The sequence below is a fragment of the Mytilus galloprovincialis genome, chromosome 12, assembly GCF_965363235.1.
Source record: "Mytilus galloprovincialis chromosome 12, xbMytGall1.hap1.1, whole genome shotgun sequence".
NCBI lineage: Eukaryota > Metazoa > Mollusca > Bivalvia > Mytilida > Mytilidae > Mytilus > Mytilus galloprovincialis.
In genome coordinates, this window is record NC_134849.1 from 38,273,391 (window position 1) to 38,290,275 (window position 16,885).

At 32.1% G+C, this 16,885-nt stretch overlaps 1 protein-coding gene across 5 annotated transcripts in view; it reads left to right on the forward strand.

Annotated features, from left to right (window-relative positions):
• The window catches only part of LOC143053457 (neuralized-like protein 4), a 93,065-nt gene that overhangs the window by 8,651 nt on the left and 67,529 nt on the right, over positions 1-16,885 (forward strand). For all 5 annotated transcript variants that reach the window (XM_076226246.1, XM_076226244.1, XM_076226245.1 and 2 more), the window contains exons 3-5: positions 4,716-4,791; positions 9,892-10,058; positions 13,247-13,306. In XM_076226246.1, the coding sequence (XP_076082361.1) occupies positions 4,716-4,791; positions 9,892-10,058; positions 13,247-13,306 (303 nt within the window). The remainder of the gene's footprint in view (positions 1-4,715; positions 4,792-9,891; positions 10,059-13,246; positions 13,307-16,885) is intronic.

Genomic DNA, 16,885 nt, shown 5'->3' on the forward strand with positions numbered 1-16,885 from the left:
CAGGTTTTTCGATATCACAAACTAATCAACACATTTACTTAATTTTATAATCGGTTCAATGACATCTTTCAGTAAGATAAGTCTTGTATGCTTTTTTTTATCTTAATTTCTTGTGTATATCTCGGAGTTGAGTATGGAGCTTAGTTTGTTGCTTTTTATGTTGTATTTAACCTTTATCAACTTATTTGTATAGTTCTTATTTATGTTGTGCTATTTCACCCCTGTTCTGGATACCGCTAAAATGTTTAACCCCGTCACATATTGTATGTATGTGCCTGCCTCAAGTCAAAAGCCTGTACTTCAGTGGTTCTCGTGTGTTTATGAGTTATATATTTGTTTTCCCTTCATTTTTTGTACATATATTAAGTCGTTAGTTTTCTCGTTTGAATTGTGTTGCATTGTAATTTCGAGGACTCTTATAGCTGACGATGTGGTATGGGCCTTGCTTTTTTTTGAATGCCGCACGTTGACCTATAGTTGCTTATTCCTATGTTTTTTTGTGGAGAGTTATCTCAATGGCAATCAAACCAAATTTTCTTTTAATATTGTATATACTGCTGTTTTTTTTTTAGTTATTGTGTCTTCATTTTGCCATGAAATAGTCATTTGTAGAAAAATTGTTCACATCCTGCTATAACTTATAAGCATGAAATTTGGCATAGACCTTTCTCAACTATTACTCTTTTATTACAGATAGGAAGGCATCTGAAAAATATGTCTCACTTCCAATAAATTCCAAAATGGTGGACATCATACTTAAATCAACCCAATATCAGAGGCTTGTGTGTTTGAAAGGGTGTGTTCATTATGCTGCTATAATCATATTTGGTACAAACCTTTGTTATGTACTACTTTGGAATATAATTTATAGATTAGATGTCTTTCAAAACCCTACTTCTTATAAAATTCAACATGGCGGCCATTATACTAAAATCAGCTTATTTGTTAGGGAGGGTGAGTGAAATGTGTTTTTACGTATTGCTAGTATCATTAAATTGTGCAGGAAACTTTCTTTGATGCTTCTAAGGGATACAATGTATACGACATACTTACTTCCGATAATATTCAACATGCCGGACATAGATATATCAATTTTATTATTTTGATATTCAACTTCTTTTCAAAATGTAAAGAAAGGTTGCGTTTTTGTGGTGGTCATTATTTTTTTTTACTTTAAATTATCCTCTAAAACTATTAATCATATACTAGCGTCTCGGCTAGTTGGCATAGAAATAAAATCCAAGCTTGTTACTCATTCACACCTGCCATGGTATATTTCTGAAAAACACTAGACCAAATCGTTCAAATAGCATCAATAAGTCTTTCCTCTTCCAAAAACATGTGTTCTTGCTTCGTAAATCCCATCTGATAAGTTTCTTCGATTTTACTACAAAACCATGTATCGTTTTATCAATGCCATTATCAAATCCATGTTTGGTGATGTTGGCTGATCAATCATCATTCTAAATCATAAAGTTACGTCTTCAAACGCAATCCATGTCAACAACGAAGTTACCTTTCAAGAAAACATGCAATTGAAAGGTTATTGATAGATATATATCTAAAGCTTTTCCTACTTCCAAATGCAAGCCAAAGTTCTTCTGCCCCTATGTCACGGAGTAACGAGACAGCAATGACAGCAACATCAGTATCGACTGTTCGAGTCATGACTCAGTTAAGTCTGTGTATCACTGCATCAGACATATGTAACTTTTTTTTATTCTAGTATAAGCCTGTTCATGTTAACATGGGGCTAAACTTGAAACACCATCATGTGGTGGATAACACGGTAAACATCCTTAGCTTTTGTTGCTAAAACTACCTTTTCCTCAAAATCTATTGAGCAAGCTCCTGTGAATGAAAACTAAATAGTTTTTTCTTAATGTCGTCATCTCTCAGAAAACTTTGCCAATTTTGATAATTTGTTTTTTACCCTGGATTCGTCTATGTATTCCCTTTCCCCTGACCATAGCTCTTGTTTCTTGTAGCACCAATTTAACTACCGGTATTGTCTATGTACGCATATGAGACTACTTCCACTGTTGTTACAGTTTCAAGATGTTTCATAACGAGTATGCTGATAGAGTATAAGGCCCTTACTTTAAAAAAACCCAGTGAAACTGTTCCAAGAGTGTATGAAGGCTTGGATGCATATGGTAGTTGTAGCAACACATGTTCAGGGTATTCTATCTTAACCACCACGTTATAGATTTCAAGTTAAGCACCAAGTTCACATTAAGAGCCAGACACTAGAATTATAGTGCATGTGTCTGATGCAGTGAAACACGAACTTAAACGAGGCATGATTCGATCAGAAATTACTGATGATGCTGCCATTACTGTTCCGCTATTCCGTGACATAGGGGTAGATGAACTATAGATTGTGTTTAGGAAGGAGGAAAGCTTTGGATAAATATCTATCAATGACCTTTCAAATGCACTAGAGATGAGTGAACACATATTGTGATCCATGTATTTACCGATTGTGATACAGTTCTCTGTTTGTTTAAATTAGGAAAAAAAAAGACTACGTGGGAGAATGATAATTGATCCGCCTAAATCTGCCACTGTTTACTGTAAGAACACACAAACTTTTCAGATGGGGTAAGCGTGGTTAACAAAGCAAGCAATAACTATTAACGCAAAAGGGAAGGCTAATTTAGGCTATTCCCTCAACTTAGCCTAGTCATTTTCAGCATGCAAAACGTACACTATACTAAGAAACGTGTTTAGGGGACGAGCTTAAAATTGGCTCTACTGCTACCCAGTCCAGGCGCTAATGGATGACGTAGGATCAAAGAGGATCACTTTTAAAAACTCTTTCTTAGGTCTTATCATTTTGCCATAAGCTTGGACATTGTAGATGTCAGGAAGGTTGCCGCAGTTGTTCTCAATGTAGAAAATCAAGCCTCCCGTGCACTGCGTCATGTGCATATGGTGGTGACTGGGAATTAACATGTTTTTTGGCCAAATAATGGTAATTCTTAAAATGTTTTAGTACTGTAGTGATTTAATTTTGTTTTAATCACTCCATCGAAACTCTACTTCGAAGATATGGATGTAGGACTCATCTTTGACATTTACGCCATATAGGTTTTTTTACCGGAAGTGTTAACTATGTACTTAAATATCAACTACAATATATGATAAGTGGTTTTATAGGACAACTTAACATGCTTAAAGCCAAAACATTAATGACCACCACAAAAAAAAACCCAACTATGTTCACATTTTACAAGAAGTTGAATATCAAAATAATAAAAATACTATATATCTATGTCTGCCATTTTAAATATTACCAGAAGTAAGTGTTTTTAAGACATATGTCGTATACATTGTATCCCTTAAAAACATCAAAGAAAGGTTCCTGCATAGTTTAATGATAGTAGCAATACGTTAAAGCACATTTCAATCACCCTCTCTAAAAAATAAGCTTATTTTAGTATAATGTCCGACATGTTGGATTTTACCGGAATTAGGGTTTTTAAAGACTTCTAATCTATATTATATATCCAAAAGTAGTACATAATAAGGGTTTGTACCAAATATTATTATAAAAGCATGATACTATTACCTTTTCACATACAAGCCTTCGATATTGGGCCGATTTAAGTATGATGTCCGGTATTTTCGATTTTTCGGGAAGTGAGACATTTTTTTTCAAATGCCTCATCATCTGAAAAAAAGAGAAATAGTTGAGGAAGGTCTATGCCAAATTTCATGCTTGTAGCAGGATGTGCACAATTCGTTTGAAATATGCCTGTATAAGCTTTATTATTCCGTCGGTTTTCATTTAAGTAGTCTACTTTTACTTTCTTAATCACATTACAGCTCGTTTAGCAGTACCATGAAATACATTGATGATGAGTTTATAAATTCTTTACTAACATTTGATAGAACAGTTTTAATTTTTTTGATTGTTTTTTGATTGAGTTAAGTCTGCCAATTGCTATTTTATCGTATGTTTTTCTTTGTTGTGATGTTATACTATTGTTTCAGAAAAAGGGAGAAGGTTTGGATCCATTAAAACGTTTAATCCCGCTGCAAATGTTTGCACCTGTCCTAAGTCAGGAATCTGATGTACAGTAGTTGTCGTTTGCTTATGTAATATATACGTGTTTCTCGTTTCTCGTTTTGTTTATATAGATTAGACCGTTGGTTTTCCCGTTTGAATGGTTTTACACTAGTAATTTTGGGGCCCTTTATAGCTTGTTGTTCGGTGTGAGCCAAGGCTCCGTGTTGAAGGCCGTACTTTGACCTATAATGGTTTACTTTTTAAATTGTTATTTGTATGGAGAGTTGTCTCATTGGCACTCACACCACATCTTCCTATATCTAATTAGTTAAAATAACAAGTGGATTAAATAAACGATATTACAAACAACTGACATCAAGTGATGTCAAGAACCTTTATCATGTAAACTGAAAAAAAAAGTGTGTGCAATACAACGTCACAGATTCGTATCAGTTGTTGAAACTAGCCGAGTAATTTCTGATTTTGAAACCATATAACGTTTTTAAAGATAATTCAATAAAACACATATAACTTAAAATAAGATAATTAAATAAATTTTCTAATGCATTTTCATGGTTACCATTAATTCAAAACATATCAGTCTATATACCTTAGAAATCTGTCAATCTTATAGTAATCTACAGAAACAAACCGTATTGAATATTACAAATCTCAGATCAGTTGTATGATCTATTGGCAGGTGTGACGACAAATATACCATCTGATCTAACGGGAATTCACTGGGGAGTGAAGTTGAAAGAAAGCTGGATGTTACAGTAAGTTCATGTTTTAAGGAAGGAATGACACTTTTATACACGTTTCTCTGATTTCAAATGACTGTTACCACTCTTGCCTTTGCACAGTTTATTGATACAAAACATGTAGATATGTTTCAATCACCTTTTTCCAAAAACATACCGCTTGGAACAACACCTGAAATATATAAAAGTCAAGGCAAAACACAACGATACTTTTAAGTAAATATTCCCCAGATTTCATAGACTTCATGACATGATACTCGATGTGATGACAGCGTTTCAATGTGTATGTGGTGCATCAATACAAGGTAATATTAAATGAAGCGAGGAAAACATAAATCAATTCATCAAATTACCGTTATCTAGATCTATCAAATCAAACTAAATATGAAACACCTTTTATACAAATATTAGAAATCGCCAGACTGCAAAACGTTGTTGATGAAGGTAAAGTTAAGTTGCTTTTAAATTTTCACAATTTGGGTTTTCAAACAAGTTCAAACGTTCGCTAGCGTTGAAATATTATAGTAACATCGAATGTAGACATTTGAATATGAATGGAATAATTGATGATTTTGAAATTTAAAGCAACTGATTATCAGCCTTTTGTTTGTATTTGACAAAGTTGAAACAAATCAGGTTTTTAACCAGGTTGTTTATATCTTATATGAAGTGGCGTTCTCTTTGACAAACATTTAGATAACAACTTGTCTTGGCAAAGCTTCAATGTAAAAAGTAAATAAACCAACATACAAAGCTTAAATGCCTATTTAAAACTGAAAGTCCTTGAACAAAAGGCGAAATCAAAGTTCAAATAACAAATAAATGGAAAACCCTTGTGATAAGCCTTACTTGGCACAGGCGTTTCTTTGTCAGTGTGGCAACATTTAGACTTACAGCTTGCTTTTTTCTCACTTGTATACCAGCCGAATAAGATTCCATTATATTGACATCAATATAAAATCAAAACAAACAGACATAATGGGTAAAAATGTCAAACTATTAGGGACTGGAGTCAACACTGTGTTAAAATCTTAGTCACTACAGAAATAAAAAAAAAAACCAGCTTTGTCAACAACAAAAATAAATCTCGGCTGTTGTCTTCAGTATGGTCGAATTGTTGTCCGTTTGGCACATTCCCCATTTCCTCTCTCAATTTTACTCTATATACAAATCACACAAGGTTTTGTTATACTAATAACATATTGTAATGCCGGCATTCCCCCTTTTTTTATATATAAACCTATGTCTGTATAGTTTCTTGAAATTATTGAGAATAAACGATAGTTGTTACTGAGATGTTTAATGTTGCAAGCAAAGTTAGACTTGTAATTTTCTATTTTGGCTGTTGTTTCCATGATACGACAGATTTGTGTATGTTAGTTTGTTAAGAAGTTTTATTTCACATACAGATTTTGTATTTTCGCGGTAGTTACCTTATTATACTATAAACTCAAATAAAACTGCTCTAATGATCTACTAATAAATTTAAAGACAAAACCCATCTTTATTGATGAAGAACAATCTATGTTTACAAACAATATCAACATTACGGGAATTTCCCTTATGTGATCCATAGTTGCCGATTGGTAAACAATATGTAACAAGCTCTGCCATTGGTCAGTCGAAAGTATAAATACAAAAACAACAACTGAAACGAGAGAGTGTTGGATTGACAATGAATGGGTAGTGACTAATTTAAATAGAAGCTGGAATATGTCTGAGAAATTATGAGCGTTGAAAATTAACTTTGTTTTAAATTAGGTTGTCGGTGAGGGTGCTAAGGTTGTGGGTGCTGGTGCTAAATAAGGTTGTCGGTGACGGTGCTAATTGTGTCGGTGACGGTGCTAAGGTTGTCGGTGACGGTATTAAGGTTGCCGGTGACGGTATTAAGGTTGCCGGTGCCGGTGCTAAGGTTGTGGTTCACGGTGCTAAAGTTGTTGGTCTCGGTACTTAATATTTTTATTATACCAAGTTGGTGTGGTATAAGGTGGAATATGGTAGTGAAATCTTTATATAGGGAGATTATAGAAATAGTCTAAATAAGTGACAACTTTGAGACTTGACTGTTGAGAAATATACTAGTGTTGTATGTCTACGTAAGACCAATCATTACCGGGAACTCTACCAGACCAGTGACAGAGCCTGCAAGACCCATTCTCTCCAACGGAGAGTATTCCTTTTCGTACTAATAAAATATGAAACTTTATTTATTTAGATATTTTATTTCATAACTGAGAATTATAGATAAAAACAAGTATACGATCTCCCTTTCTGTAACGTGTTTTGGTCCGACGGTTAATAGTGGACGTCGAACCACATAGATCCTTTAAAACCCTTTTTCTTTTTGACCCTGTGTTCTTTGGTGGCCGACTCTAACACCAGGGATGCGGCGTTACAACATTGCTTTATATGTCATTGGTATAGTTGTTATGTATTTAATTACAAAGTTTTTTTCATTTTCATAAGACTAAAATAATTCTATAAAACCCGTGAACAATCCTTTTCTTTTTGTATTTAACATGTTTAAGAGACATCTGAAAACTTTAATTTATTTCATAACCAAATACCGTCCCTGTTGAGTTGTTGAGAACCATTCATATCATACATGCCACTGTATATTTTGTAAAGTGATGTATCAATTGGGGTCTCAGAATGAGAAACATGTTTTCCTCGTGTATTTTATTTTTATAAAACTCTTAGCACTGATTTTTTTTTCTAATCGTGTGACAATTAAACTCTGATGAATAGTTGCTTCATTAATAATATAACTGAAAATGGTCAAGTATAGAAAGTAGGAAATTCCTACTAACCTGATACCAGTTATAACTGTAATAAACGAAAACCAGCATACAAAACAATATAGCATTGCACGTAAGATGAACTACTAAATGAATCACACTACAAAATGTGTACTTTAAACACTTGGATAACATTAATAACACTGTAGTGTGTCGGTGAGTAATTTTGATAGGCCACATGATCGACGATGGTCATTTATGTAAACTTCATATCTGTTGTTGGATGTATAAGGTTGCAAGATTGAAAGACACTGATATTTGATTATTTTCCTAGTTTTTGGTGGGAATCGCGTTGCTTATTCTTTAGTTTTCTATGTTATGTAATGTGTTCTATTGTTTGCCTGTTTGTCTTCTTTTATTTTTAGCCAGGCGTTGTCAGTTTATGATTGATTGATGAGTTTGACTGTCCCTCTGTTATCTTTCGTCCTTCTTTGGTCATTAATAATATATATTTAACCGTGTTGGGTATCTTTCTTTTTATTGAAACCGTATATTTCTAGTATTATAATGTTTGTCTCATGTGAATATCTGCTGTGTTATTCAGCACATTATGTTTTTAAAAGAATAAAACATTTCTAACATCTACTAACAAACAACATTTATACTGTTACAGTTATTAAATGCTGTGTGAGAGTTTTGTTTCTGTTTAACAAACATGGCATTTACCATTATTGGATTCAACTATTCTAAACAGTTTTTACACCGAGAAGATAATTTTATAAGGTTCCAGCGAATTTGATTTGCTTTCTTAGAGGATATTTATCTAAATGTCTCCATATCTTTTTTTGGTGGTAGTTGCGAATTATACTGAATGTTCTATTTTATTGGACCTATATTTTGTGGTTACGAATATTGGATAAATTTCAAAGATAGGTAACATAGGAATTTACTAATTAATTTTTTGCCATAAATTTCTAAAGTACTTTTAATGTAATAACCATTGTTTATCATTCCGGATGCAGGTTGACGTTTTTATATCACTTTTGAACGACTATAGAATAACCCATTTCAATCTTGTCAATTCTGAAATTCAGTTTGTTTTATCTTCGATGATATTGTTGATAAAGTGGTTTATTTTCTTATGTTTTTGTTTTACATCCCAATAAATGTAATTGCATGCATTTTACTTTTCCGAAGTTAGTAAAAAAAAATAAGAATTCTGTTGTATTGAATTTTATATTTTCGAAACTATTTGTTGGTTAAGGATATCGTTTCTATTTATTGGACTTAATTAAAACGACGTAATAAATGACAAGTCTGGTACTTTTTGTAACCATATTGCACGTTTTAATTGAATCAAGATACAATTTTGCCATCATCGGAAACCAATACATTTTTCAAAAAAAAAATATCACATAATGTTTGATATCAAGTCTATTTAACCACCATTTGGCTATTATGTTGCAGATATCGGTTGATGATCCTAAAAACTTTGTCTTACTTTTGATTTGTTTAGATTTAGAGTTGATGTGTATCAGACTCGACCTTTCCTTTACCGACCTGCATCAATTGGTCCTTTTAATTAAAATATTGTTTTCTCTCCCTACACATTTTTACATGATGTTGTTTATTTTTTTTCTTATCTTTCAGGTATTCCTCGCATTTAGATTCCAATTTTTACCGTCGATACAATCAATGATTTTGATATTAAGACTCAGCCCTTGAACGTAATATCACAAAATCTCCAAACCTCACAACACGCATTAATATTCCTTGTTTTTTTACTATAGAGCTTATATATTAACAATGTATCCATGCATGACTCCCAATGCTATAATTGGGTTATTTTACTACATTTTGTTATTAAATGCTGGTGTTTGATTTCTTCAACGACCAAAAACATGTACATAAAGTTAACACTGTTCACATTACTCAGACCAACTTATAGATACATTTCAATTTGTAATAACAATATTTTATACATACTTGCAGCTTTTCATTAAGCAGTAAACAATAAAGAAAGAAAACAAGAACTTATAAGTTAACAAAGTTTCTTAATGAGACAATAGTTGCCTTTGAAAGTGAAATAATATTTAAGGACCTTGCTTATATTAAGTAGCACATTAATTCATTAATCAAAGATACATGTAAATGTCGTATAATAAAATAATGAAAACATTATTTGGAAAACGTCAAACAATGCCCTTTGTGGAGAAGGAGATTATTGTGTGTCACCCAATCTAAGCTACGTTGATAATTCCAAAGATTACATGTCTTAAATTACTTTAAGTAAGGATTACCCTGAAGAAATTACCGGGTAAGACAATATAAGATATCAATAAAAAAAAACGTTCATTGTTTACACTTTATCTTTCAGTCGTTCAACTTTATACAAAAATGAAGAGAGGATTGGTGCATATTCCTTAAATCTATATAAAGTACAAGTCGGTGATAAACTTGGTATAATGAAAGCGTCAGACAGTACCCTACACTTTCACTTGAATGGTATCGACCATGGTAAAGCTTTTTCTAATTTACCCCAAGGTAAGACCACTATATGAATGGGTATAATGCAATAAGTAAATGTTACTATAACTTATTGGAGTTATTGATTGTTATTTGAGGAATCCAAATGTGATAATGTAAGTTGTAAAATTGATAGTGTAGTATCTAAATATATTTGTTTTATTTGAGTACTTTTACTTAGTGATTATTTTATGTTATAGAAATATTTTGTAAAATGTTTCTATAACTAATTGATCTTCTTACGGTTTTAATAACCGTGAAGCAAAGACCGTGAAATGAGTTTTCATAGTAGACCATGTACTTTTCATATTGTACATCGAACATGATGAAGTAGAAGTAGCGAAACACGAGTCAAGATGATATCAAATCCAAATATAAGGTCAAAACCTCGAAAAAAATATCGCTGATATATATGTAGGACTCAGATCTATGGCGGGTTCCAAATCTATGACAGATTCCTAATCTATGGCAAATGTGACGTTATAAACGCCAAACAACTCAAATCTATGGCTGATGTTTGTTTTCTCCAAATCTATGGCAGATCTTTTTCATAACGTCACAATTGAGTAACGCCATATAACATCGTCACTGCCGAATACAACGGAAGCGACGGATTTGAACACCATTTCATATGAAGATATTTCACTTGACAACATTTTGCAGATGGTTTAACGGAAGACGTGGCCGTTTATTTGAAAGAGGGACAAAATGTGCTGTATCGACCGAAGCCCGCGATGAATAAGGACATCGATCGTTTTCAGTGCCGGAAATTTTATAAAAGGATTTATAAAAAAAATATTTTACGTCAGGCAAAGTTTATTAACTGAAAGATCAAATTACCTGATACCGATCTGATTAGAATTGTCATCAAATAAAAAACAAAATTTAACTACAAAATAACATTATGTAAAAATTCAAACTGTTCATTTTTAGTTGTCTTTCTTATATAAAAATCTGCCTTCATGTTTGTTAAGGGATTTCAATTAGTTGGTTTAATGAATGGGCTAAACAAGTACCATGCATTAAAAAATAATTATTTTAAATATTTAAGTCGGTATTAGGATATATGAATTCATCATTAAAGAAATGTTTTGGTTGACCATTATGGGAAGTTTATTCCACAAATGTGTATAGACATGGTCCCATTGTCGTATATTTCCACTTATTTAAGACAAGTCATTGGTCGTATATATATATTGGATTGTTTACCATTTGCACAAAATTTACCATAGGTTTGGAAACAACAAAAATTACAAAATTTGCCATAGATTAGGGTTTTAAAAAATCTGCCACAGATTTGGGATGGCATGACGTCATATTTACCATAGATTAGGAATCTGCAATAGATTTTGAACCCACCATAGATTTGAGTCCTACATATACATAATAAAGCCAATAAATGGTTTAAGCTATACATTGCACAAAACAACTCATAATGAAGCAATTTGTCTTCTGATTCCTATTCTAAATATTACAGAACACAGGATAAAGACAAAACAAGCATTATTTTCGACCAAATCATGGACGTTGTTTTAAACAAAATTGTGTATCAGATTAGAATCAATCAATCTGAGTGACAAAATGTAATACAAATGCTTATACATATTTGCATGGTTATACATATTTGTATATAAACTACTTTTTGTTAAAATTCATTAAAGCAGATAAAAAATTGTGTTTAAGCTCCTTTTTCCAAACAGACAAGTAACATGTTCTCATCAGTTCGTATTACATCGTTTGTGATTCAAAAATGTGTCCTACCATCCACCTTGGAAATTTACGTAGCTTCACAAAAATAATTAAAGTACAGATAATATGGAGGAATGGTCTAAATAAAATAACTGTATGAGAACCGTTATCTTACATTTGTTAAGGCACAATATAACAACAACTTTAATGAAAACCGTATCGGGCAACTGCTTTTATGATCGTTTTCTTGATTTTCTTTGCAATAATTTGAAAGATATATTATGTTCTTAAAAGCAAAAACCGATAACTTTTATTAAACTTATCATGGTGAACAAATAGTGAATCCTCTAGCAGCAATATTCCTTAAGCATATCAAGTAATAATAGTGTCCAATTTGTTTTTTCCCCGCTTATTATTAGCACACTATAGATAAGGGAAAACTTCCAAGGGTGAAAATCATTAGAATTACACTATCTGTATGCACATACGAGTAAGTATAAGATAAAATAAGTCACGGAAATGAAGTTGTCAATATTCTTAGAAAGTAATTGACAATTTTATCATACTCGTGCTTTTGGTCAAGCAAAAACAACCTTATCTGATGTACAGTAGTTGTCGTTTGTTTATGTAATTTATACGTGTTTCTCGTTTCTTGTTGTTTAATATAGATTGGAAAATTGAATTTCACGATTGAATGGTTTTACACTTGTAATTGCTTGTTGTTCGGTGTGAGCCAAGGCTTTGTGTTGAAAGTCGAACCTCGACCTATAATAGTTTACTTTTATGCATTGTTATTTGGATAGAGAATTGTTTCATTGGCACTCATTCCACATCTTCCTATATCTTTTAAACTATAGAAAATTGACATACATCGTGGAAAAAACTAGGAAAGAATCAAGATCGTCGAAATTTTCTGTCAGAACTGGGTCAATAGTCCGATTAAGATATTTTTGTACTTTTTTTTCGTGGTGTGACATTATTTTGTCAGCAAATGCTGAAAATTAACATTGACAAACATCGCCGTTAACGACTCTATACTGTAAATGTGAATTTTCCAAGTCAGCAGTGTGCGTTTTAGTTTTTTGTAGTAGACTTTTGCAGTATTCGCATTTAATCTGTTGTTTAATAATTAATTATGATGTTGAACGTTGGTTGATCTATTGAATAATTTCTAATTTTGCTTCGACGGTGTTTAGTTTACTTTCTGAAAAGCATAATGTGTGTTGTGTTTTTTATTCTGATTCATAAAAGTCATTCATCTTTGTTAGTTTCCTTGCTGTTTCCCCAAGTTGTATTCCAAATGTTTTCGTTTATTGATGCAGTATCAATCTGTGTTGATTTACAAACAGCCACTTGTCGACATTTATGTGTTGTTATTGTTATTATGTTTAAAAAAAATCAGATGTAATATGATCGGCAATGGCCATACTGTCCATTAAACTTTAAATTATCTGGATACAGCAATAATTTGGAACCTTACGACCTTACAAAATGAAAAAAACAACTTTACTTTTCAGTTGTTTATGGTGTCGTTGACCTTGCCGGAAAATGTTGTCACGTTTCTATCATTAACAAAGGTAAGCTATGCAGACATTTCTTACAAATATTTATAAAAAAATAACCAAAAAGATATGTCTATCAAACTCATGAGAAACTAACGATAGTTTAACAATAAAATATTCAAATATATATAATAGCACCAATACAGCCCTCATTGAAATCGCCAGTCATGTCTCTGAAATAGCATTGCATCACACTTCAGTCAACATTTATAGAATTGCGTGTGATCGTTGGCATTCACTTAGACTAATTAAATAAGACTGTCACAAGATTTAACAATGTTCACCAGAAAGTAATTTTCTCACCTTGATGAAGATGTGTTAAAGAAAAAAAAAACATTTAGAATTAGCATTATGAAAGCGCTTAATAAATTACACAGTTTTATAGTAGAAACTAGCAGTTAAAACTCAAACAGTCATTTCGGTCATCTTTACTTGTTGCTATGCTTTATTTGTTTGGCCGGGTTTGGCCTGTATACAAAAACTTATCACATGAGTACTCCTCAATGTTTCTGTGTTTTGTTTTGCGGTATGTTACTTATTCTCTGTCTGCGCGGACGAGAACTATAAGTGCTTTCTAATGATAACGTTTTTCTTTTGTTTTTTATCATACGTTTTTTCATCTCCTGGTTCTTCAGATTGGGATTTATATTTCGAGTGCATTTTTAATAGTTGAGCAGCATACCACACAAATCATTCAAATGGCGATGCACGCATGAAACTTCGTATGAACATGCCTTGAGGTGAATTTATATCATATTAAGAGGGTAGCCACAAAAATAATCTATCCCGTCATGGTGGCCATCTTTGATTTTAAAAATGACATCTTTACAGGTAAAAGACATCCAATATATGTTTTCTTTTGCATGCGTGTTTGCTTTTATTTAATTCAAATTGTTATTAGAGACAGTGAATGAGGGTTTATTTGTTTTATTGCAGTACAAAAACATCACCTCAAATAAAATTTTGGTGGATAAATCACTTCAGCTTTTAAAAATATCTTACATTTGAGCCATCCTTCCACACACCAATGTTTAAATCGTAGAATGTTGATGAATATTTATTTCAATCGTTGAGTCTTTTTTTGGCATCCGTCCGGAACCATTGCTTGGCATCAGACAATAGTGAGATTGCTTGACTTTGTCGAATGACATTACTTAATGAAACAGCAAACTTGTTCAACCAAATAAGATCTTCAAATAAGCAAACGCGACAAAAATGCCCTCATAGTCTATTTTAAACTTTTTTTTGCAAATTTTTGTTATCTTTTACAAAAATCTTCTCTGAAACTGTACAGACAATTGTAACTAAGCTTGGCCACACTCATTATAAAAGTATATGGTTAAAAGTAATTGTCAGATGATTCCGCCTACCAACCAATATGACTGAAAGGAACGAATATGTTCAGAAAAGAATTATATCTACCAATTGTCCATATATGTTAGACAAATTCTTTTACTCTGAATTAGAGTAATTTCCTGCAATTTGATTGGCTAGTATTTTCTTATAACGTTCAGAACAATTGTTTTATAACGTCAATCATAATTATCTCCTTTATGTATTACGTCAATTGGAAATATCTCCTTTATACCGTTGACCTAATAAAACAATATAAGTGTCTTTATAGTCCGAATATTTTTAATTTTTCACAGTTTTTGATTAAGTATCTAAAATATATATGTTTGGTGTTGTCCTAATATTGAATTTGAATATACTAATATGTAATATTACAAAATCAGGATAAATTCGTTAAACAGTGTTCAATTGTCCTAATACGATATGAATTGTATTGACCCGAGGAAATCTCCTATTAATAGAGCTTTCTTACAAATTGACGAAAGGTACGTATGCTTGACAAATCATACGGAAGACTCGTTTTCGGGATTCTTTATTTTGACATATTTAAATAATAGTCGTGAAACTTGGTAAAATTATCCTACATCATGTACATGCAACGACACTTATTAAATTTGATTTTCCATGACATATGTTTAGGATTTCGGGACGTACGATAAGTTAACTTATGATACCACTAGGTCGGAGGAGATAACACTACAAAATATCCTAATTGTAGAAAAAATGCCTCTAAAAGACCAAAAAACCGTCCCTTCCCACTCTTCAATATTACAATGATGCACTATTTAACCTAAGAAAATGTCAAAGCAATTACATTGTCTTCCTCCCTTACAGCAAAATAAGATACTTCCTTGATTCAAAATTTGCAACGCTCAAAATAATAAAATAAAAATGAAGGGAAAAGGATGACCTTCATCCTATGCCAGATACTGGTGCTCGTTTAATAACTTTTGATTCAAAGGCGCCTCTCCCCTGGTAATATTCGTTGCCCCCCCCCCTTAATGTGTATATATGATACACTGGAGCAATGGAATGGTTACTTTCGTGTATAATTACGTTTTGCCTATAGTCCTGAACATTCATGACATATAAGCCACTGAACGATAAGTGACAACTTCGCGTCTATCTTCCAAACAAGTGTACTGTTAAATCGTCATTATAAGATTCACAATATATACGTTGCAACATTTTAGATTTATTTTCTTGATATACAAAATCTGTTTTTTTCTTGATTTATTCAACATTACTTTTTAAAAACATTGTAGCATCTTTTTTAGCAAATCTCGATATTCCACTTTGACAATTTGCTGAAAGTGTACTATAAAAAATAAAAATAACTGTGAAGCTTGTCGTTAAATTAAGACTAACGTACTTCAATAATGCCTTTGAAATGTGAATCGTGAAACTCGTGCTGAAAAAGTTCCCGCGGAAATGTGTGTACTCGTGGTTTACGTAATTAACGTATCGGACGTAAGTGTATTTGACACTATTTTTCTCTGTTTGATTATATTAAAATCGTGTATTATTTGCGATATTATTATTATTGAAAAATAAACGTGATTTAGGAAGGAATGATTTGTTACTGGATAAAACAAAGACTCTTTTAACTGTTATTGTGGAAATGAAATACATGCTCCCTTTACGTTCGTTCTTACCTTTCGTCAATTTGTAAAAAAGCTCTATTAGGACACTCACACACTGTGTGTATATTTAAATCACAAAATGATCAGCACGGTAAGATCTATTAATAAGTCAAAGAAACTATAAAACAGACAAAAAGATCAGTTATATAAGTTCAACAAAATAGAGACTGTCTTGAAATGTATTCTGGTCTTCAATGTTGGAAAGTGTTCTTGCTAATATACTAAGTGGAAGGACTCCGGCTCCTTTCAGCCTCTAGTTTTGTTCTATTACTTAATCTCTGAAACTTTTCAAAATTGTTTTCGTTAGAGTATATTGATGAGCGACTATATTTGTTGGTTATCAAACATATTAAATATGTTTTACCGACTTTCAATACTGCGATCCTGAAGTTTAATGCGCACATTGTGTGTTTAAAAGCATTGGTTTAGCTTCACTATGCACAACATAACTAATATCTATGAATGTGAAAACCGTTTTTGATATTAATTGTACCTCCACAAATGAACACACTGTTACAATGCGTACATATACAGAAATATCAGATACAGTTATTAATAGAGTAATCTTGAATTTTGTCAAATAATGAGGGAGGATGTA